The following is a 22,079-nucleotide window of genomic DNA, read 5'->3' on the forward strand; positions in this document are numbered from 1 at the left end:
TTGGAAAGGAAGAAGACAAAACACAATGATTAAGTCTCATAGCTTGCCCTAGCTGGCGAACGGATGTGGAGAGAAGAACATATGGGAAAAGGGTTTAGAAACAAAAATACATTGAACGGAATAGATAAATCACATGGAAAAGGACAAAATCAAATAAGAATAGAGCATTGGGCATTCATAATATATCCGGAAAATGTCAGGTAAATTACTATATATAAATATGCATGAATATGTATTTTATTTTGAGTACAGTTAGATGTTAAACCTGAAGAGAAACATTTTAAATGTAATAAAAATGTATTTGTATAGCACAGACCATACTGCCATAAATCCCTTAGTGAGTAAGCTAGAGATGACTGTTATAGAAAGGTCAAACAAAACACTTAAAGGGGCTTTATGTAGGAATTTTCATGTGTTAATGGCTTTTTTTATTGCCAATGTGTGAACAGCTTGTAACAAAACCTAAAAAACTAGACCTTCCTAGGTTGTCTATGAAAGTCTGTCGACTGATTATAATGTGAAGAACTAGGGACATTTTTTGCCAGGAAAATTAAAAGGATGAGACGTTTACGCACACTCACGAGAGCATCCGTTATCTTCCGTTAAATGACACATGACCTTGAATCCCGTTCAGAGTGTGTGCAAGCACGAGCATTAAAGTCCCACTGAAGTGCATTGATTCATCATTTACGGGGGGGTGGGTCGGGAAATCACGATGCCGGCTCAACATCGCGATGTCTGTTAGCCAATGGCATCGTCTATCGGGCCCAACCCTACTTGAAACGTGGAGCATTATTCAATGTGTTGACGTTCTTTTCCATAGAAACAGGAAGACAGGGTGGGTCATATTGAGTGGCTCCTCCCCTTTTTAAAAATAGACAATAGCGTATAGTTTATATCACAGCTCGCCCAGAGCCATTGAGTTAGGAAAAGCCATGGTTTCTTCCTAATCTCTAATTGTTTCTCCTCCTAATCTCCTCCATTGCTGTAAAAAATGTACAGAATTCAAAGGGTCTGATTTGTTTCGTGGTCTACGCCGACTCGCACATATGATCCGCTTTGTGTTATCATGACCGGAGAAGACCATGCGTGCGCTGCAGCAGTTCAGCTTCAGCATCTATTTAGTCTAATGTAGGGGGCGGGACGCTTTAGATTCTAGAGGAGATTTGATTGGACAGAAAATCTGATGAGAAGCTGAAGTGCAGAGTGATGTCATCAAATTCACTGATCCATTTTGGCGGAAGTGAGAGACTGTAAGTATTGAATGCTTGTTTATATGTTCTAAATGCGAATGTTGTCATTGCTTTGGAGCACACTAGCTTCTAGAAAACAGTAAGGCTAATACTAAAAGCCAAAAAAAACCTTCAATTTTGAATTCATGGGGACTTTAAAGGGATAGTTCACCCAAAAATTGTAATTAGCCCATGATTTACACACCCTCAAGCCATCCTAGGTGTATATGACATTCTTTTTTTAGACGAATACAATTGGAGTTGTATTATAAATGTCCTGGCTCTTCCAAGCTTTATAATGGCATTGAATGGCTGTCTCTGTTTTGAAGTCCATAAAAGTGCATCTATCCATCCATCATAAAAGTAATACACACGGCTCCCAGGAGTTAATAAAGGCCTTCTGAAGCAAAGCAATGCATTTGTGTAATAAAAATAACCATATTTAGAACTTGAAAAACTAAAATAACTAGCCTCCGGTAGACGGCCTATGCAAGTCGACTTGCGGCAAAAGAATAGTGATGAGTTGTTCATGAACGATTCGTTCATTTTGAACGAATCTTTAATATGACTCGGGAACAACGAGTTGTCTCCAAAAGCGATTAGTTAATTTTGTGTTGACCAAGCATGCGCAACATGCCATCAGTTCTGTACAGGATCTTTTCTGTTTCTGTATTCAGCCAACGAGGGCTGTGACTTGGTGAACGAATGACTCGAACCCGAAGACTCGAGAGGTGAACTACTCTTTTCAGGGAACAGACGTGATGAAATGTGAAGTGAACAAAGAAAGAACGACTCGGATTCGGAGGTGAGGTGAACTAACAGACTGCATTCTCAAAGTTTGGCCTTGGGTGCATGAGCTTAGCATTTATATTTTATTCCAAATGTGATCAACTTTTGCGTAAGGACTAGATGTTTTGGGGAATTTAACATGTGACATTTGAATTATATTCTGCTGAAATGAACGAAATGAAAAGATTTGTTAATTTTGCTGAAAGAGATTCAAAGATCAGAGTCCGTAAAATGATCCGAACTTCCCACTACTACAAAAGAGGAGTATCGCAAGCTTTGACGCCTCTCGCTGTTCAAACAAATAGGGCTGGGCAACAAACTCAAGCTCCTCTTTTCTTCTATCGAAATCCTCTGACATTTCTCTTAAAAAATGATCGTTTTAGATTCTAATTCATGACCGGTGTTTTGTTTTGCTCTATCCTCTGCGCTTCCGCGTTCGTCATTACATCATGTGTCAGGTCAGGGGTCACTCTTCCACCTTAAATCAATGCATACGGCCGTCTGTCGGAAGCTAGTTATTTTAGTTTATAAAGTTTTAAATATGGATATTTTTCTCACACAAATGCATGACTTTGCTTCAGAAGGCCTTTATTAAAGGTGCTCTAAGCGATCCTGGGTGGAGTAACTTCTTGTTGACATTGGAAGTGTTGTCAAACAAAACAGAGGCTAGCTAGACCCTCCCTCCTCCTCCTCCTCCTCCCCTCCGTGCTTCCTGATTGGAAGCCCTTCTGCCGCCAGAGTTCTCACCACCTTTCAAAGGCTTTTCCGATGTAAATTCGGGACTTTGCGCATTCCTTCTTCTTTTCCATTTTCATTGCAAGTTGTTCATCAGAATGTCGTCTCTTTGGTCGTGTGTTGGCCGTATCAAAATCATATAATTCGAACTTCCCTCTTTATGCTTCTCTCTTCTACACACACCCCTTCATGTGCACGCGCACTAACCCCAAACCTCCACCCCCAAATCATTCTTGACGGTTATTGGCTGGAGCACTGTTTATTATGTTTCATTGTGCAGACTGCCCAAGTTTGTTTTTGTTGCCGTTTGTGGAGCTTGTGCTGACTACAGCGTGAGACCACGTTTTTTTACAGTGTGTTCAGGGGACAGGCAGCTAGCGGATAGTGAGTTTGCTGTATGTGACAAAAAATGTTTTAGCCTAAAAAACGCATGACATCGCTTATAGCACCTTTAACTCCCTGGAGCAGTGTGGAACACTTTTATGATGGATAGATGGACTTGAATGAACTTCAAGACAGAAATAGCCATTCACTGCCATTATAAAGCTTGGAAGAATTTTCGTCATAATTTTCGTCAACAACCTTTTTTCACTGACGAAAACGAGACGATAAAGAAATAAAAACTAGTGTTGGATGACAAAAACTATGACGAAAATCAACTGTCATTTTCGTCAACAAATACAAACGAGACGAAAATGTTAGGGAGGGACGATTAGGGAAGAGATCCAGTCAGAACTGATGTCCTGTGTAACAGATGCGCACATTTGATTTGAATGTGCTGATCTAACCGCTGGAAAACATGAGCAGCTCACAATCAATGAATAGCGCACATTTATGCCAGGCAATTGCTTATGAACTAATGCTGATGAGTAATGACAATGTTTACTTTACAATGTTTATATAGTTATATGTTTTAGACAGTTGTAACAACGCATATTTTATCTCCTGAACTTGAATGAGCTCCTGCAACTGTAAGGCACAGACATTTCAAAATAAGAGTCAATGTGTATTTCGAGCTTGTTTGTAATTAAAAGTCACGCATAATATATTCGTTTTTGGTTACACAATAAACTGTATTTAATTTAATTCATAGTCAGGAGGAATGACCAGTAATTGACACGTATTCAATAAAGTATCAGGTTATAATAGTTAACTAAAACCATTTAAAAAAATCTTCATTACTTGAAAATAAATACATTTTAACTGAAATGTAAAAAATAAATAAACTTATTTGAAGCTTTAGCTTAACCTGTATTTTTAATGTCAAAAACAAAATGATGTCAAAATGATCAGTTCAAGTGACAGTCGGTTATGTAATGCTTAAATGCTTAATGTATTACAATTTAACTAAACTCATTAGATTTTAGTCGACTAAAACTAGACTAAAACTAAAAAGAATTCAGGTGACTAAAATATGACTAAAACTTATTGGCATTTTAGTCAAAAGACTATGACTAAAACTAAATCAAAATTTGCTGTCAAAATTAACACTGGCCAGGAATTTTTTTTATACATATATAAATGTATTTGTCTGAAAGAAGAATGCCATATACACCTAGGATAACTTGAGGGTGAGTAAATCATGGGCTAGTTTTAATTTCTGGATGAACTATCCCTTTAAGTTGTTAGCTGCAGTTCACTTACCAGCCACCGGTGTCACTAATAACAAGGGTTTTTGAATTCTACATAAAGCCCCTTAAATATTTTTAGTAGAATAAAATTATTGCTAAAGAGTCTTTAGAAAGCAGGATGAAAAATCAAATTCAGTAAGTGTATTAAAAATTATTGCATTATATTTTATTGATACGAGTTAAAATGTAAAAAAAGGCTTTAAAATGCATTTAGTAATTTGCATAATCTTTCTTCCCTCAAATGTTCCCTTGCAGCCCCCTGAGGATTCCCGGACCCCAGTTTGAAGCCTGCTTTAAAACATAGGAAAGAAGAGGGAGAGGGAGTTTGTATGTGGTGTGACTCACTGATGAAGAGATTGTTCTGGCTCTGCCAACAGTCCCGGAGACTGAGGAGGAAAGGATGCCTGACTTGTCGCTACAATGCAACAGTGTAACACAAAATGAGATGGACATGAGTGCAGGCGCTGAGAAGATATGAGAGTACACTCTAATGGAATGAACAAAACAACTGAAGTATGAAATGTGTGCATGCTTATAGGGCATTGACTGAGAGGAAGTCAGTGTTGTCCATGTATCACTGGCCCGGTTAGAACCAGATCAGACGAGCCGTAGCCGACACAGAGCGCAGCGGAGCAGTGTGACTCACTTGAATTATCACCTCCTCTTTGGACTGCTGGAGGACTCCATGTCTCAAAACATCAGCTTTGGGTAAAACCTAACCAACAGTGACAGAAATAAATTCGGAAGTGAAGAAGGCGCAGTGTAACAAACGCATCACATTTTGAAACAGGAAATAAAATGAAAGAGAATTTAGAGCAAGGCATGAAAAAACAATCACCTTAATAGCATAGGTCTCATCTTTAGACAGGTCCTTCACCTTCAGGATTGGACCAAACGAACCTTTAGCTATAAAACCAACAATCTGAGAAGAGAATCATTAGTTACAAAAGAAAAAAATATGACTTTAAAGTATTTAAAGGTACCCCTTGTGAAAAAGAAGTGCACTTAATTGTATTGAATGTGCACTTGTGCCGTACTTCAAATCTTAAAGGTATAATTTGTTTAAACTGTACTTGAAGGTAATATAATATTAATATAATAAAGTGCCACTTAAGTATACTTTCAAGACTATGTTTCTAAACACAGTTAAGTACACTTTTAAAAAATGCATTATGTTTTGATAATCTTTTGTTATGCTTTAAGAAAGTATACTTATTTTGATGTGTTCACTACCATACTAAAGCACATGTTAAGTACTTGATTATAATTTTAACTGTAGTGTGTTATTCAGTATTATTACACAGCTCTCTGAAATGCTTGATTCTGATTGGTTCAGTCACAACATTCTGATGTCAGTTAGTCCCCGATAATGACCGTTGTCAATAGCAATGCATAATGACCTCTCATCCAGGTATCTGAGAAGCCTAAAACGCTTCATGTCGGGGTCCTGATCACATTTTCAGGGTTTATTTTGGCATTATCCATATGTAAATCTGATATATTTTAAATGTACTAAATTACAGCTTCATTGTTATAAATGTGTTCATTACAAATATATTTAAACCTCTGGTTAAAATACTGGTAAAAAAAAAGACTGACATTTTTTAATTTTTAATTTCTTCATCAGAATGGCATGACACTTTAGTTAGCTATGTCGGTCAAAAATGATCGACATAGGAAATTAATGGGAAAAACAAAACAATACGAAAACTCAGAGAATCTTTTGGTGGTGCTACAAATCAGCCACTGTGCAGAAGAAAAGTACACAGAAATGAAGGTGTGACACTCTAAAATGTCAAGAGAGCAAAATAGACACGTCCCCCCACCCCCTCTCCAGACACATATATAAACTAGCACGATTATACACCGATCAGGCATAACACTATGACCACTGACAGGTGAAGTGAATAACACTGATTATTAGGCGTGTAACGGTACAAAACTGACGGTTCGGCGCGTACCTCGGTTTTGAACTCACGATTCCGTACGGGTTCGGTACAGCAGTTTTACTAAAATGCTTTTTATTTATTTTTATTAAACAGTGGTTTACTGAAAAAAAGTGTCTGTCCTTAAATTAATTAAATTATAACAAATTTTATTGAAAATATTGCTGTAAACTATAGGGAGCCCTTACTTGCACATTAATATTAAAGGTTAACAACAGAGTCCAAACTATTTGCCTAAATTCAGTTGCTATTTATTTTTAGGTATAAAAATCAACACTCAAATATCATAGTACGCAAACACCTGTACCGAAACGGTTCGGTACGAATACGTGTACCGTTACACCCCTACTGATTATTTATTCATCACGACACCTGTAAGTGGGTGGGATATATTAGGAAGCAAGTGAACATTTTGTCCTCAAAGTCAGAAAAAGGAAAAATGGGCAAGAGAAAGGATTTGAGTGAGATTGTGATGGCTAGACAACTGGGTCAGAGCATCTCCAAAACTGCAGCTCTTGTGGGGTGTTCCCGGTCTGCAGTGGTCAGTGTCTGTCAAAAGTAGTCCAAGAAAGGAAAAGTGGTGAACCCGTGACAGGGTCATGGGCGGCCAAGGCTCATTGATGCACGTGGGGAGCGAAGGCTGGCCCGTGTGGTCCGATCAAACAGACGAGCTACTGTAGCTCAAGAAGTTAATGCTGATTCTGATAGAAAGGTGTCAGAATACACAGTGCATAGCAGTTTGTTTGAGTATGAGGCTGCATAGCCGCAGACCAGTCAGGGTGCCCATGCTGACCCCTGTCCACTGCCGAAAGCCCCAACAGTGGGCATGTGAGCATTAGAACTGGACCACGGAACAATGGAAGAAGATGGCCTGGTCTGATGAATCACGTTTTCTTTTACATCATGTGGATAGCCGGGTGCGTGTGCTAGTGGAATCCATGCCTCGACAGGTCACAATATTAGGAAGGTGGTCATAATGTTAGGCCTGATCTTGTGTAACACAGAGCAAGTTTTTGCAAATGTGTGAAATAAAATCAATAATTTAGCCACAATGCAGGAAAAAAACAAACAGCAAGGAAGAGGTTACACAAAAGTACAAAACACACACACACACACACACACACACACACACACACACACACACACACACACACACACACACACACACACACACACACACACACACACACACACACACACACACACACACACACACACACACACACACACACACACACACACACACACACACACACACACACAAATGAACTGGTGTGGCTGTAACAATATGGTAAAATTGAGCCAAAAGAGTCAAATAAGAGGTTGAAATCAGATTAGACCCAGATTAAAGCTGTGATAAAGCATACCTTTTAATTTTTGTTACATTTTAATTGAATTTTGATGTTATAAGTAACAAAATGTCCTCCTCCGTGTTTTGGCTTTGCTGTAGTAAAATCAATGACTATATATAAAGAACTTTATAGGAATCTAGTGGTTACACCAGGCATTGCATACGTTTTTTCTTCTACTCCCACCAGAAGACACTAATCTACCTTCAAAATTAGAATTTTAAATGCCTTGTCTCTATTTTAACATGGAATACTGCTTTAATTGAAACATTATTTAAAAATATATTAGTTTTTTTATTATTATTATTTTCAATCGGGGGAAAATAGCTAATAAAAATTGTATAAATGTTTCATAATATCATAAAATCGATGACAATTCAAAATAATAATCAAAAAATGCTATTGAACCAAAATATATTATATTGGCTTTCCTGTGAAAAAAAGTTACGTTTCAAGGCTTCGGTCACTTTTGACCATGAAGGAGCCAAGTGTGACCCCTAAAGGATGTTCAAAATGTCTCTTTTTGTCTTCCATAGAGCAAACATAGTCATATGGAACAACAAGAAGAAAGTAAATAATACATTTTTATTTTGGGGTGATTGATGTCACATTTTTAAAGGATTTTATGTCAAGAAACTACCTGTAAATGCATGTGTCCAGTAAACCTGTGTGGGAATTCTGGCAGGAAAATGGAAATAAAGCCCGGCAGTGTCCACTCCAGACGAGTCCCCTCAGGGTTTGTGTCTGAGGGCCGAGATTGCTCCGAGATGGTGTATTCTCTGTGCTGGGCGCTGCGTCTAAATGGACTGTGATGAACAAGAGGAGCTGAGAGAGACAGGAAGCCCTGATGACATGACAAGGATCTCCTCTTCACCAGTGATGATGATGATTCCTGCAGAGGAAAGGACATCGCTGAGAAACTACTATACAAAATCACAAACACTTATGATAAAATAATGCATAACACATCAATAGCTGGTGTGCATCCAGACCTATGCAATGTCCCCAAAAGTTTTAAAATGTATGAGTGTCACTGCATTATATAAAAGTGGATGTGATAAACTCTGTCAGGAACACTATTTTGTTATTGAATGCAACGAAATTTATATTTCTGTAAGTGAAATACATTTTTGAACCAATTGTATGACAACACTCAAAGCTTATAGTATAGCCTATGTTTTCATTATTTCCTAGCTTTCTACATATATTTTTAACTAATAATCTGTGAATCATTGTGTAACGTTATTATGTTACTTTGTGCGTAGTTATTTTACGTAGCATGACTTTATCATCCGGTGTTGTTCCATGTTAAAGGTTCTTTATGAAACTATCGATACCAACAATGTATGTCATTATTATCAACATCATCCAATTACTTCTTTTAAACCATTTTTAATTGAATAACGCATGAGAAAACTGGGAACCTCTCATGCGTCAATGTAATCTGAATTTAATTTTGCCTCATGAAATTGATATTTTAGCCTCTATTTTAGTCACACGAAACTGCAAAGCGCAATCAATATTTAGATAGACCGATTTAGATGTACACCCTGCGTTTTTGTACAAACTATTATGTTATGTGAGGTGTGCTTATCAAAGTATTAAACACTCTTACCTTATTTTTACTCCCGTCGCCACCCATCACATTTTATAAACAATAAATAAACGACTTGCAATCTTCTTTAAAAACAAACCTATTCTCCCACAGAAGTCCGTCAATAAAACGCGAACCCCATGCTAGTTATTTATATCATCTTCATTTCTTTTCCACACAAAATAACGCTGGTTTAATAAGCACATTACTCGGCGTCCAAACCTTTGATACACACGTGGGAGCTCCGCCCGCTCATTAATATGAACATATAAACAAATGATCACGTTACAGCAAAGAACTTCATGCATCAGGGACGTCATAATCGATTGTTTACGTAACTCACATGATTACTGACGTCACCCTCTCTATTAAATGGCTTCTAATGTCCAGTGGAGAATCAATATATTTGTATTCATGTACTGAACGATAACATAATTATATCCAATTCTGGCAGCTACACGTGACTATAGTGTTATGCTTTTCTGTACACTTGAAAATAATATTTGAAACACTTCACTATTTTAAAGACTCATTATAATTGATAAATCCTTGTACTTAGTTAAATAATATAACAAAAAACTACGTTTGAAGAGCTCATCGGGGCCTGCTTTTATTTTGTTGACAAATATTAATTTACATGCTCTGTGACATTTAATACCTCCCGTCATTTGTACAAAGAACAATACTAGGACAGTTGCCTGGCACAGTGGGGGAAAGAAAATCCAAATATAGTGCTCATTTTTGAACATTCAAGCTGAAATAACATCTCTCACTTTTGAAGCTGACAAGCAAAAACCCAGCAGCATCCGAAGACATCATTGAAATGATACAGAAAATAACCACAGATACAAAAATATCAGAAAATACTTTGTGTAAAAAGTGCCATAGTGTTAAAATTACAAAGCATTAATCAGACAGGCTGCAAAAATGGCATAAAACAAGCGTCCCGTGACGTCCGGAAACACAAGCAGAAGATCCTCAGTCCGTTTGCTTTTGTATTGCACTACAGTACAGTAAAACAGTGGTCAACAAACTAATGTCAAGTACGATTTAATCTTGAGCTCAAATGGGGACAAATTCTTGATTTTTTTGGCTAGTTCACTAACAGTGGGATAATATGGGTTTCCAGTACACGTGAACTTCCGTGTGGCTGCCCAAGTATCTCCTGATCCAGCAGGAGAGGCGTCACAATCCTCGAAACACAAAACAGAGATAAGCCGTTGAATTGTGGGACACAGTCTTGAGGTGCGAGGATGTTATCTTACTTGATAAAGATAGTTTAATCCTGTATGTAGTTAATTTAAACATGTCGAAATGATTTATGGCACAACAGGAACACAGAAAATCAACGTTAGGTGTACAGCACTCATATTAGACAGTAAAATGACCATCTCATCTTCTCATTGCCTGCAGTCATGGCTTGACCGTGGTGCTGGTTTTCGTGTCCACACCCAGCGTGGACGTTTAAAGGCACCACTGGTGAAGATGAGAGGGACCTCGGACTTGGTTTGTTTATCATAGTCCCCCCCTTTCCCACTGACGGGGACTCGGTAAGGTACAGCAGCGCTTCTTTGAGACCAGGAGTTTCACTTGCGGCGACTGAAGATGCTCTTTTTGCTGGAGCTCCTGTCGGCGGTGCTGAAGCCGATCAAAAGTCTCGCCTTCTCGTCCTCCACCTGCTGCTGGAGGCTGCTGTCAGCTTTCCCATCGGTCGCTTTACCTCGAGACTCCGAGCCCGAGGCTGGTTTCAACCGTAGCTTCTCCTTGATCATCTATTTATTTTGAGACAGAAGTATAACGGAATTTCAACACTACTACAGCTACACTCCCATATGTATTTAAAAGTTGAGTTTGGGACTGAGAGTAATTACCTGTGCGACCAGAGCCTTACGACTGTCTCTCTTGACAGCCATCGCAAAGTCCAGCCAGGTCCAGGTGTTGTTATGATACTCCAAACAGGGCAGAACCAGGTTCAGATCCTTCCAGTCTACACTGCTTTTCTCTCCCTACAGATACACAAGAGAAATGTGAACGTGAAATGAATATTAAAGATATATTTGCAATGGTTTTGCTGGAGAGGTAAAAAAAAAAAAAAAAGGCAATAACAAAAATATTACAATGATTTTAAAAATCTTAATGGCTAAACGAAAAGCACCTTAAAAATCACTTCATGATGGTGATTCGCTAATCAATTTCCTTAAATGATGGTGATTAAAAAAACCCAGTATATTTACTGTACTTTATTTTTAAATAACTATTAATAATATACATTTTATTAAATATATTTAAGTGTATATAACACATTGTGAACCTGTGTAGAAGCGGTTATGAATAATAAAATAATAAAACAAATTATACATTATTATTATTTGTATTGATTTAATTATTTTTAATTCAATCAGGCCCAAATGTGCCGGTGAAGACGATTGTTACAAAAGAAATCTAATTCAAACTAGTGTTCCTTTGAATTTTCCATTTAACAAAAAATACTGGAAAAAAAAAGCATAACAATATTCCACAAAAAGAATATTAAGCAGAATAACTGTAATAAGAAATATTTCTTGAGCACCAAATCAGAATATTAGAATGATTTCTGAAAGATCATGTGATGCTGAAGACTATCTAGTTGGAGATCGTTTGAATTTTGAATGTTCATATTACCCTAATTCTGCGCTCTCTACACTCGCTGCCAGTTATCGAATCGATTTTAAAATGTTAATTTTCGTCTACAATTTTCGTGTGAGCTTTTGCAGTAGCTGGCCCCAAGTTGTGGACTTACCACTACATATTAGAACTGCTTCTACATTAGCTGCATTTAAAACTATGCTTAAAACTCACCTTTTCTCTTGTGCTTTCAACTCTTTGTAATTATATTGCGTTTCCTTTTTATTTTTGTGCTTTCTGTTTTTGCTTTCATGTACAGCACTTTGGCCAACAAAGGTTGATTTTAAATGTGCTTCATAAATAAAATTTGATTTGATTTTTAGCGATTTTGATTCCGCTTCCCAATTGGTGGTGGGTGAGGAGATTCCCTCTTCTATATGTAAAGCGCTTTGAGTGCCTAGAAAAGCGCTATATAAATGTAACAAATTAATTAAATTAATTCCGATTCTTAGCAATTCCCATGAACATTTTATATGATGAACAGATGTAATTTAGGCTTTTATTCACATATAAACATTCATCAACTCACACATCAGTTATATTAAACGGAAGTTCAGGCATGTTCGCTTGCCTGACGTTCATGCGTAACGCAGCACGTTTGTATGAAGCCCCTAAAAAGGGACATGGTGGTGGAAAAAAATTAGATGGAGGAAAAATAACAAGTCAATGCTTTTGCGTTCTTTCACAGATGTTTTGCGTTCCTCCGAGAAACTTTGCGTTCACTCGCAAAACCTTTTGCGTTTCTTGGTGGAAAGCAAAAAAATTGCAAGAGAACACAAAAGCATTGACAAATAATTGTTTTCCCCTACACCCATTTCCCTAGGGGCTCCGTAAGTTTGAGCTTCCACAAGAACCAATGACGATTGTAAGTTGAGCTTCTGTTTATGATCGCTGATCAATGTTTACATGTGAATAAAAGCCTAAATTCAATCTGTTCATCATATAAAGCGATTGCTTCTCTTCAGAAAACTTGGACTAAACCGCTCAATTCATATGGATTAGTTTTATGATCTCTTTATGAACTTCATGAAGCGTCAAAGTGGTAGTTGCGTGGACTGTCAATGGAGGGACAGAAATCGCTCAGATTACATTCAAATATCTTCATTTGTGTTCTGAAGGTGAATGAAAGTGTCTTGATCGTTTGGAATGACATGAATGTGAGTAAATGATAACAGAAGTTTCATTTTTGGGTGAACTAACCCTTTAACAGAAGTCTTTTAAAGGGATAGTTCACCCAAAAATGAAAATTAGCCCATAATTTACTCACCCCCAAGTCATCCTAGGTGTATATGACATTCTTCTTTCAGACGAATAAAATCAGAGTTATATTACAAAAGTCCAGGCTAATCCAAGCATTAGAATTTGATTCATAGTTGCTCTGTTTTTAAAGTCCATAAAAAGTGCACCTTTCTGTCAAATAACTGCTCCAAGCGGCACTGGGGTGTTAATAAAGGCCTTCTGAAGCGAATTGACACGTGTGTGTAAGAAAAAAAATCCATATTTATAACTTTATCAAGTAAACTTTCGACCAACGCCTTCCATGGAAAAATGTTGAATGTTGAAAGTGAAACTCAAGATGCGTACGTGACGTCATGACGAGCGGACCTGGTCCCGTTAGTCTTTCGATCGGCAGGGGAACTTTCAACAATTTTTCCATAAATTGAACAGGGAAGGCGGTCAGTTGAAAGTTTACTTGATTAAGTTTTAAATATGGATATTTTTCTTACACAAACGCATCGATTCGCTTCAGAAGGCCTTTATTAACACCCCGGAGCCGCGTGGAGCAGGTTATTTGATGGGCAGATGCACTTTTCATGGACTTCAAAAACAGAGCAACTATGAATCCAATTCTAATGCTTGGATTAGCCTGGACTTTTGTAATATAACTCAGATTTTATTTGTCTTAAAGAAGAATGTCATATACACCTAGGACTTGAGGGTGAGTAAATAATGGGCTAATTTTCATTTCTGGGTGAACTATCCCTTTAACATAAAAATTTGCCATGACCAACCTTGTAACTGACACAGAGGGGAACCTGAGGAATCTTGATGTAGATGAAAGAATTATTCATGGCTGCTCTCTCTTTCATCTTATCAATGTCATCAACGGGATGCTGAATGGGGAGAGATTCAGAGGTTAGATAACTTAAATATCATTTATAAGTAGACATAAGTCAGTCATCTCATTAAATAAAAATACCTCAGGTGGTTTGCGAAAAGACCTCCTGACTCCAGAGGTTCGATTTAACCCTTGCGTGACCCCTTTCCCAGGTCCAAGCCCTGCTATGGAGTCTTCAGAGAGCTGCCTGGGTTTCACGACACCTGTGATTCAAGAAGAAAACAAGGTTTTGCTGTTAAAAACACAGGATGCAGGTCTGTGGAACGTAAAAAGCACAAGGTTAAAAGATGAACTTTTAACTTGAGCTCCCCACTTTTAGAATGCCATATCATGTGCGAGACGCTGCAAAAGACGCAAGATGCAAGCGCAAAGGTCAAACAGGTCTGTCTAGCACGTATTTATGTAGTGGAATGGAAAAAAACGCATTCTGTGTGACCGGCCCCTCCAGTCCACAACTCCACAATGTGCAAGAAAGTCACCCTGAAGCAATACCAGACATAAAACACTTCAATGTCAAAGGAGCGATGAGCTTTTAATAGCCAAGGATGGGCCATCAGTGTGGCATAACATCAACAGAGAGCAATCTAATACCCTCACAAGTGTACAGAGGGAAAAAAGAGGAATGGAGAAAAAGAATCGATGTAAACTGATATTGATCGGCATGGGGCAAACTATTGATGTCAGTACAGCGAGTGCAGAGAGTGGTTAAAACGGGAATGTAAAGAAAAAGAGTGTATCAGTTCATCAGAAACAGAATGGCGTAGAACAGTGATACTCAAAATGACCAAATACAGCTTTCCAAGAGGATCTGCTTTTTCCTCCCAATTCTTGTACTTACAAATTAACTATATATTAGCGCAGATTTCAGCGAGTGAGAGCGCCGCGCGCTCTGAACAAAACTCCAGCTAATCTGAACTCCTCTGATTTTGAGACATTGCATTCATTCATAAACTCAATAGAAACACGTGTGATTGGTTATAATGCGCAACGCGATTATAACAGATGGCTTTTGAGAAGACTGTAATAAGTTCAACCGCCAAAGTGTCTAGTGTGCAGCCGAAATAACGTTACACCCGCAAATGGCGGTTGTTAATGTCAAGCCCTGATTATCCCTTACATGTCACCTTAGTCTTGTCTTGAATTTGTTCGTTCGCTTCACGTTATTATTTGCAAGTAGTTTTGGTGAGGTCAAAGTCCACTTGCCTTGTATTCGCAGATTTGAAGTTTAATAGTTTCCCCCTATTACAGTGACTTTCTTCTGGCATGTTCTGCAGACAGGGTGTCCATCTTCGATTAAGTTTCCCTCAGGACTTTTGTAAAAGCCAAAATATGACCACACCTCAGATTTGGTCCTTTTAGAAGTTTGAACAATCCCCCGAGTGCTGTCACTGCCTTCTGCCATTTCTTCTCATTCCAAAAACAGTGTTGCGCACTGCGCCTGCACCAAACTGACGCTGACTGGACAAGATTTACTGCAAGTTTTCAAAATCGTGATAATCACAGCGGTTTTAATGATAATTACATTTTAAACGATATTACCAAACGTCACAAAATTTTATCGTGGTTTATCATGAAACCGGTAATCGTTTCATCCCTACATCTGATATAGGTGAACATTGTTGAGTATCCCTGTTGTGGTAGGAAGGATACCTCACCTCATATGCTCATGGCAAGAAAGAAAAGTTGACAAACCTGTAGTAACCAGTCTGAACTTGTCTTCCTCATCCCCAACTTCCTCTTCTTCCACATTTCTTCCGGGGAAGAAAAATCCCATCATCCTCTTGAAGAACTGGTACATGAGCTGAATGGTGAGTGGTACCACATTTACCTACAAATGAAAACAACTTTTTTAGAAAGAGGAGGACATATATATGTGTGATTAAGATCATCCAGTGTTAGCACTGGATTTCATGGTAGTGACCTCAAAGTGCTCTTTGACGGAAATCCCTCCAACCGGGGGTCGGACCTTACTGAAGATGCGTAGGGCAAGCTGGCGTCCTGATTGGCAGGGGCTCTGAGGACGCAGAACCACCTACAAAACAGAACATTAGCACAATTACACCCACTTGACTGAAGTAGTTGTATTGGTTTAGCTGCAAACCATGAAACAAAGGAAAGCATGGACATGATTACATATCCTACTGGTCAAACTCAAACGAAAATGACTGGACGAATGTAAAAATATAACATAACGAGACAAAAGACGTAACAGTGGAAGGCAATGCCATTAGCCTGCAATATCAAACCACAAGCGAGAATGCAGGTGAATTTTATCCAAACAGGAAAATAAAAACTCTGAGCAGGCATGTCTGGATGAGGATGAAGGTGTCGGACTAACAAACATAGGATTTTACCCACTCCATACATACCCTTACATGCTGCACAAGAGAAACCAAGCAGAGTTATAAGATTAACAAAGAGAAGAGAGGTGTACAATGCTGAAATTAACTTGTCGTGGGTTGACTGAATGACTAGTTGGAAGCCCTGTATAATTAAGCTGGCTTAGGGTCATGTTTACAAAACATTAGGGGTGTGATGAAATCTCGTGCCACAAGATCTTGCGATATTAAATACTACACGTATCGATTTTTCTCGTCGAGGTGAATAGTTGACGCATGATCTCACGCCTCGAAAACATCGCAAAGCAAAGAGGACACGGACAACGCAACAACAGACAGGACAGAGCAGGTTACTTTTGATATTAAACAAATTCTCAGCTTTTAAATATTGTCAAAAAACCTACGCCAACACAGGAGAATCATGATTGCAGTTTGAGTTTGCATGTTTTAATGTCCACTAGGGCTGGTCCGAATATCATTTTTTGAGGTTCGAAGCTTCGGTAGTAATCAACACCGAATATTCGAAGCTTCGGAGGGAGGGGGCTGAACATATTCTTCTCACTAATAAAGGCAGGAATCTCGAGAAGTGGCGCACCTCACGCGGGCAGGGCTTATATGCTCAGAGAACGGACACTGCACTAGTGATACAATACACACAGGTCTGTTACGTCCCAGTAAAAAGCTCCTATACTTTGCAGTAGATACATTTATATTGATAATAATAGCGGGTAATAGGCTTGCTGCGATAGGCATAACACTGGTTTAACAGGCATAACACCGGTTACGCCACTTGCCCACCGTGGCATCGCCCCCCACCATCGCAGCACAGACCAGCAGCAGGAGTCAGATTTCATTCATCACGAGAGTGTGAAGCTGAATGACAAGATGACGGCGGAAGATTTGGTCTCAGCACGAAATGTAAAAGCGCCTATTTAAGTGAGTTTGACATTCTATTGTTTTGTTGTTGTGTTTTTCATTTAATAATGATAGGCTAATGAACCCAACATTCAAGCAACCCGCCCCCGAATTGGCGCGAATTGGTGAGGGAAAATTTTCTCACCGTCACATCCCTAACGGGTAGAAAGGCTAATACATTTTGATTCTTTTATTCTATTTTCCACAATGTTAAAACGAACACAGCTTAACCCAAAATGCAAACTCCAAGCTCATGCAGTTGTGCACTCTAGACAGAGGATACTCCGTTGCAGGGAACGCTAAGAAGAAGCCAAAGTATAATGAGGTTGGGTTCCTATTCAACTATCCATCCTATTAAAAATGTATTTCGCCAGATTTTATAGTGTAAACATATAATGAAAACCGTTTTGAAGGGTATTCCAGGTGTGCGCGAAACCCCCCCCCCCCCTAAAAAAACACGAATATTCGAATCCCAAAATTGAAAATCGAATACCAACCCACCGAACGAATATTCAAATATTCTGGTCCAGCCCTAATGTCCACATGTTCTTCTTCAAGAAATTACAGTGGCTGTAGCATCTCTATCATAAGAAATTACCAAATAATAAAGATAAATTGACATTTGATTTAAATATTGTTTGGCCAATATTAAACAAGGATTTGATCATGCTGTAAAAAGTAACAACAACCATCAGCGCCCTCTGCAGGCATTTGTTATAATACATAATGCGCATAAGTTGAATATGATTACATAATGTGTGTTGTTCCACCATATGACTACCTGCTTTTGATACTTTACCTCAGTGTTCATTTATATGTATTTTAAGTCATTTTAAAGGCTATTGTTCACTAGTTTTTCGTCTCTAGTTTTATTACCACAAAAAAAAAAAAAAATCAACCAATTACTTTATTACCAAAACAATAGTGACAGCCCTATATTTGCAATGTTTTGCATTTTTGTGACTTTCAGTCGAATAAAAGACTATTTTTCCAGTCATATATTTCGTCATTGGAAATTTGTTAAAAATAGTGTTGAAAGTGTAAAAATTGTGGGCTAAGTGTATCGTCACACCCCTACAAAACACAGATCGAACACGTTACTTAAGGATGTACAGTATATGCACTATTATAGTGGATTATAATATCAGGAACATTGCTCCTATCAACAATAATTGTCATGAAATGTATTGTATAAAATTTGTAATTTATCTAACAATAATTAAAACGACAAATGATCTCAATGTTGATTACATGCAACCTTAAAATATCAGTGATAAAATGAACAGCTATATGTGTGACTAGTTGGTTGTTGGACCACTAATAAACTAGGTGACAGTCTACTGTTTGTCAAACTAGAATACTGTTAATGTTAACATAAAACCTTGAAAATTACAGTTAAAATGTTAACTAATCGTCTAGTTGACTTCTAACTAATCGACTAGTTAGTTGTTGGACAACTAATAAATTAGGTGACCGTCCGGGGACAGGACGGTAGACAATTCAATTAGTTGTCAAACTAGAATATTCTTAGCATGTTACCTTAAATTTTACAGCTAAAATTATATCTAATTGTCTAGTTGACCTCTAACTAAGCGACTAGTTGGCTGTTGGACAATTAGTAGACCATCCTGCTCCCTTCCTTAAAAAAAAGGCACTAAATAAAAATGTGCACTGAAGCAGCCCCCTATATTTAAATGTGTCATAACAAACTGAAACATTTGTAGAAGTTAGAGATCAATAACAGCAGATATTCAATGACGCATATGAAATAACGTCATGTTATTTTCGTATTTTAACTACGCCCACTTGGACATCCAGTGGGAATTATTAAGCAGCTGTACCTTGTACACAGCATTGGGAAGCAGGTTATTCATTGTGAACCAGCCCAATTCCAGGAGATGCTCTGCTGTGTCATCAGACTTATTCAACTGTGGAAGAGAACAATCATGCACAGTTACATACTTAGTAGCTAACATTTTACCAATGATTAGCAAAGAACATTCAGCAACTTCAAGCAAAACCTCTAGTGAGCCCTTGCAGACGTACCTTGCTGTACATGAACCTCTGCAGTTCAAGCTCAGCTATCCCCAACTGTCCATCTTCTTCCGTGAGACACCAGCGGGCCTGAGCGAAGTAGATCTCAGTACGACGCACAACGCTAACGTCTTCTGGGGGTTTCCGCAGCTCCAGTTTGTTTGCCCTTTGCAGTTGGAAGTCCTTAAAACACCTGAGGGGGAGCAAAGAACTTTGATATATCTAAACACTTTAATCCAATATTGCTAATGAATGATCAACTGCTAGATTTGTGATGGTGACCAACCGGATAAGGATGTTGAGCTCCTCACTCTTCATCTGCATGTCCGTCTTCTCTTGGTTGAGCTGATTCTGCAGGCGCAGGTTGATGTCTGACAGCTCGTCTCCTCTGAACTCCTCTGATTGGGACTGTATGGGATCAGATCAAAGGTCATCATGCATGAGTAGTTTGGGGGACATGATCTCAGATGGAAAGCAATGCAGATGGCTCATGGTTCACGTGAACCTAAACACACCAGAATGCAGATGTGCACTAACCCTCATGTTGGAGTAGATCTGTTTCTCCAGGCACCGGATCTGAGCCAAATGCTGACGTACCGCTTCCTGGAGGTGCAAGATACTGCTACGCTGTTCCTCAGGGTTGCTGGAGATCTCCAGCTGGAAACGCACACGCTGCTTCCTTTCGCTGTGCTCCTAAATAAAGCAAAAGGTCAGGCCATTCAGCAAAAACACAAGAACTCATTCCTAAATTGGTTTACAGACAATTTCAGACAGTTCGAACCTTGCGTCGGGGTTCCACATGGAGCAGCAGGTTATTGACTATGTCCAGGATCATGGAGTACTGCACTGGATTGGTGGAAATCTCCAAGTCATTGTGGATGAGGGTGAAGGTGTCGACTGCACCTGATATGACCGGAACAAAACAATAATATAGCGCTGACTGAACAACTTACAGTATCTCAAGTCAGTTCCTGTTTTGCTTGAGGTCACGTACCAGCCTGTTTCTTTAAAAGGTCTTCCTTCTCATGGCGGTCACTGATCTCTGGTGGTTTGATGGAGGTGGCCAGTTCAGGGTCAATGTCGTGGCTGTACCCGATGTAGTACATGCGACAGCTACAGCGAGAGATGATACGCTGGACCTGCTGGGTCTCCTGCACCTGGGATGGCTGGTTCCAGTCTAAATCAGAGCCAAAGGAAATTGTTTAAAAAAAAAACACTAGACTGTGGCTGCTGATTGGACATGCAAAAGTTGCCACAAGGATGAGAGACGGCCCATGTGTAGGAAAATGAATGGGAGAAATCGTAATTCTCAATGGCACTGACCCAAACGGAATCCAAAGCCCTCACTGTCTTCCTCCAAGTCCACACTTTTGTTACGCAATGCCACTTTGAAAGTCGGGTAGAAATCTGCTGCAGAGCTAATCTTAATAAAGACTCAGCAGAAGTGCACATCAAGGGCACATAGCGATCACAAAGGGGGCACTCGTGAGCATCCTTCTGAAGCCTAAAATGACACCTTATGCTCTTGTGGATTTAACAGACACGGGCATGTGTCCAGGGGGCATTACCAAGAAGGCTATTGAGTGACTTGCTTTAAAGGGTTTTTGGGTGTTCTGAGTGTTTTTTTAACAAGCTGCTATGCCAGGGTATTCTAGGCAGTTGTTAGGGTATTATGAGGTGGTCCACCCCAAGAGTTAAATGCAGTTATGATATGAACGCGAGAATTAAAGGGCAACTATTATGCTTTTTTCTTTTGAGCAGGGGTAGCCAACTCTGCTTCTGGAGGGCTACCTTCCTGCAGACTTCAGTTCCAACTCTGCTCCAACACACTTGCCTGTTATACCTTGAAAACCTTGATTAGCTAGTTCAGGTGTGTTTGATTAGGGTTGGAGCTAAACTCTGCCGGATGGTAGCCCTCAAGGAGCAGAGTTGGAGACCCCTGCTTTAGAGTGTAATATAGAGGTTTGTGCATGTAAACAATCTGTTTGTACTCCTGCCATTATTTCCATGTCATCCCCATGTTACACATTTGCATAATGGCCACCTACTGGCTTCTTTGGCCTGTGGTCAGTTTGGTAAGTGATTTGTAAGTGTTTTTTTCTTTTCGTTGCAAGGGCAAAAAAAGTTGTATGGACTTCCAATATCGATTAAATAGTTAACATAGATATAATACTGTTTACAGCTGCCATGAAACCCCGGGAGCTAAAACATACCCAACACACGCTCTAAACAGTCGACTAATCACAAAAGACTGGGCCAGCTGATCAATCAGAACATACTGGATTTTTTGGAAAGGCGGGCTTTAAAGAGAACAGAACATTTCAGATAGAGGGTGAAAAGAGGTGGTTCAGCAATTTACTTTATGAGAAAAAAAATTTGTGTTTTAATGTGTGCATATGAACTTAATATGAGCATAACAAGAGAACTTTAAAATGGCGCACCTGTGGTGGTGCTGACCATGCCTCCAACAGCCTGGCCACTCTCCATCAGCTCCTGCACTGAGTCCAGGTTCCTCTGCCTGTGCTCCTCAATGTTCTTCACCTGTAGGTCCACAAAATCGGATTTGACTGCTGTAATTAGGGATGGGCATGATTAATCGACGATCGATAATTGATCGTTAAGAATTTCGTAGATCACGTTAATTTGTTATCGATTAATCTAATGCATTTTTTTAATCTAATGCAGGTTGCGTTGCGTAGCGTGAGTCTTGAAGCAATTAAACGAATTTCACT

General features: G+C 39.0%; 2 protein-coding genes across 3 annotated transcripts in view; both read right to left on the reverse strand.

The window, feature by feature from the left end:
* The window catches only part of LOC307130564 (ribosomal protein S6 kinase-related protein-like), a 23,877-nt gene extending 14,283 nt beyond the window's left edge, over window positions 1-9,594 (reverse strand). The window contains exons 1-5 of the mRNA XM_079823602.1: window positions 9,298-9,594; window positions 8,323-8,574; window positions 5,226-5,309; window positions 5,034-5,102; window positions 4,733-4,802 (exon numbers count right to left, since the gene is read on the reverse strand). Coding sequence (XP_079679728.1) covers window positions 4,733-4,802; window positions 5,034-5,102; window positions 5,226-5,309; window positions 8,323-8,574; window positions 9,298-9,324 — 502 coding nt within the window. The 5' untranslated portion in view covers window positions 9,325-9,594. The remainder of the gene's footprint in view (window positions 1-4,732; window positions 4,803-5,033; window positions 5,103-5,225; window positions 5,310-8,322; window positions 8,575-9,297) is intronic.
* Window positions 9,595-9,873: 279 nt separating this feature from the next.
* Window positions 9,874-22,079, reverse strand: part of LOC307131059 (bridge-like lipid transfer protein family member 2) — a 30,083-nt gene continuing 17,877 nt past the window's right edge. For both annotated transcript variants that reach the window (XM_079824470.1, XM_079824471.1), the window contains 13 exons: window positions 21,789-21,888; window positions 20,342-20,524; window positions 20,129-20,250; window positions 19,885-20,040; window positions 19,634-19,755; window positions 19,360-19,540; window positions 19,155-19,241; window positions 15,981-16,091; window positions 15,752-15,887; window positions 14,141-14,262; window positions 13,953-14,054; window positions 11,148-11,282; window positions 9,874-11,048 (listed from right to left, as the gene is read on the reverse strand). In XM_079824470.1, coding sequence (XP_079680596.1) covers window positions 10,863-11,048; window positions 11,148-11,282; window positions 13,953-14,054; window positions 14,141-14,262; window positions 15,752-15,887; window positions 15,981-16,091; window positions 19,155-19,241; window positions 19,360-19,540; window positions 19,634-19,755; window positions 19,885-20,040; window positions 20,129-20,250; window positions 20,342-20,524; window positions 21,789-21,888 — 1,743 coding nt within the window. In that variant the 3' untranslated portion in view covers window positions 9,874-10,862. The remainder of the gene's footprint in view (window positions 11,049-11,147; window positions 11,283-13,952; window positions 14,055-14,140; window positions 14,263-15,751; window positions 15,888-15,980; window positions 16,092-19,154; window positions 19,242-19,359; window positions 19,541-19,633; window positions 19,756-19,884; window positions 20,041-20,128; window positions 20,251-20,341; window positions 20,525-21,788; window positions 21,889-22,079) is intronic.

This window comes from Gobio gobio (genome assembly GCF_949357685.1).
Source record: "Gobio gobio genome assembly, chromosome: 8".
In the NCBI taxonomy this organism is placed as follows: Eukaryota; Metazoa; Chordata; class Actinopteri; order Cypriniformes; family Gobionidae; genus Gobio; species Gobio gobio.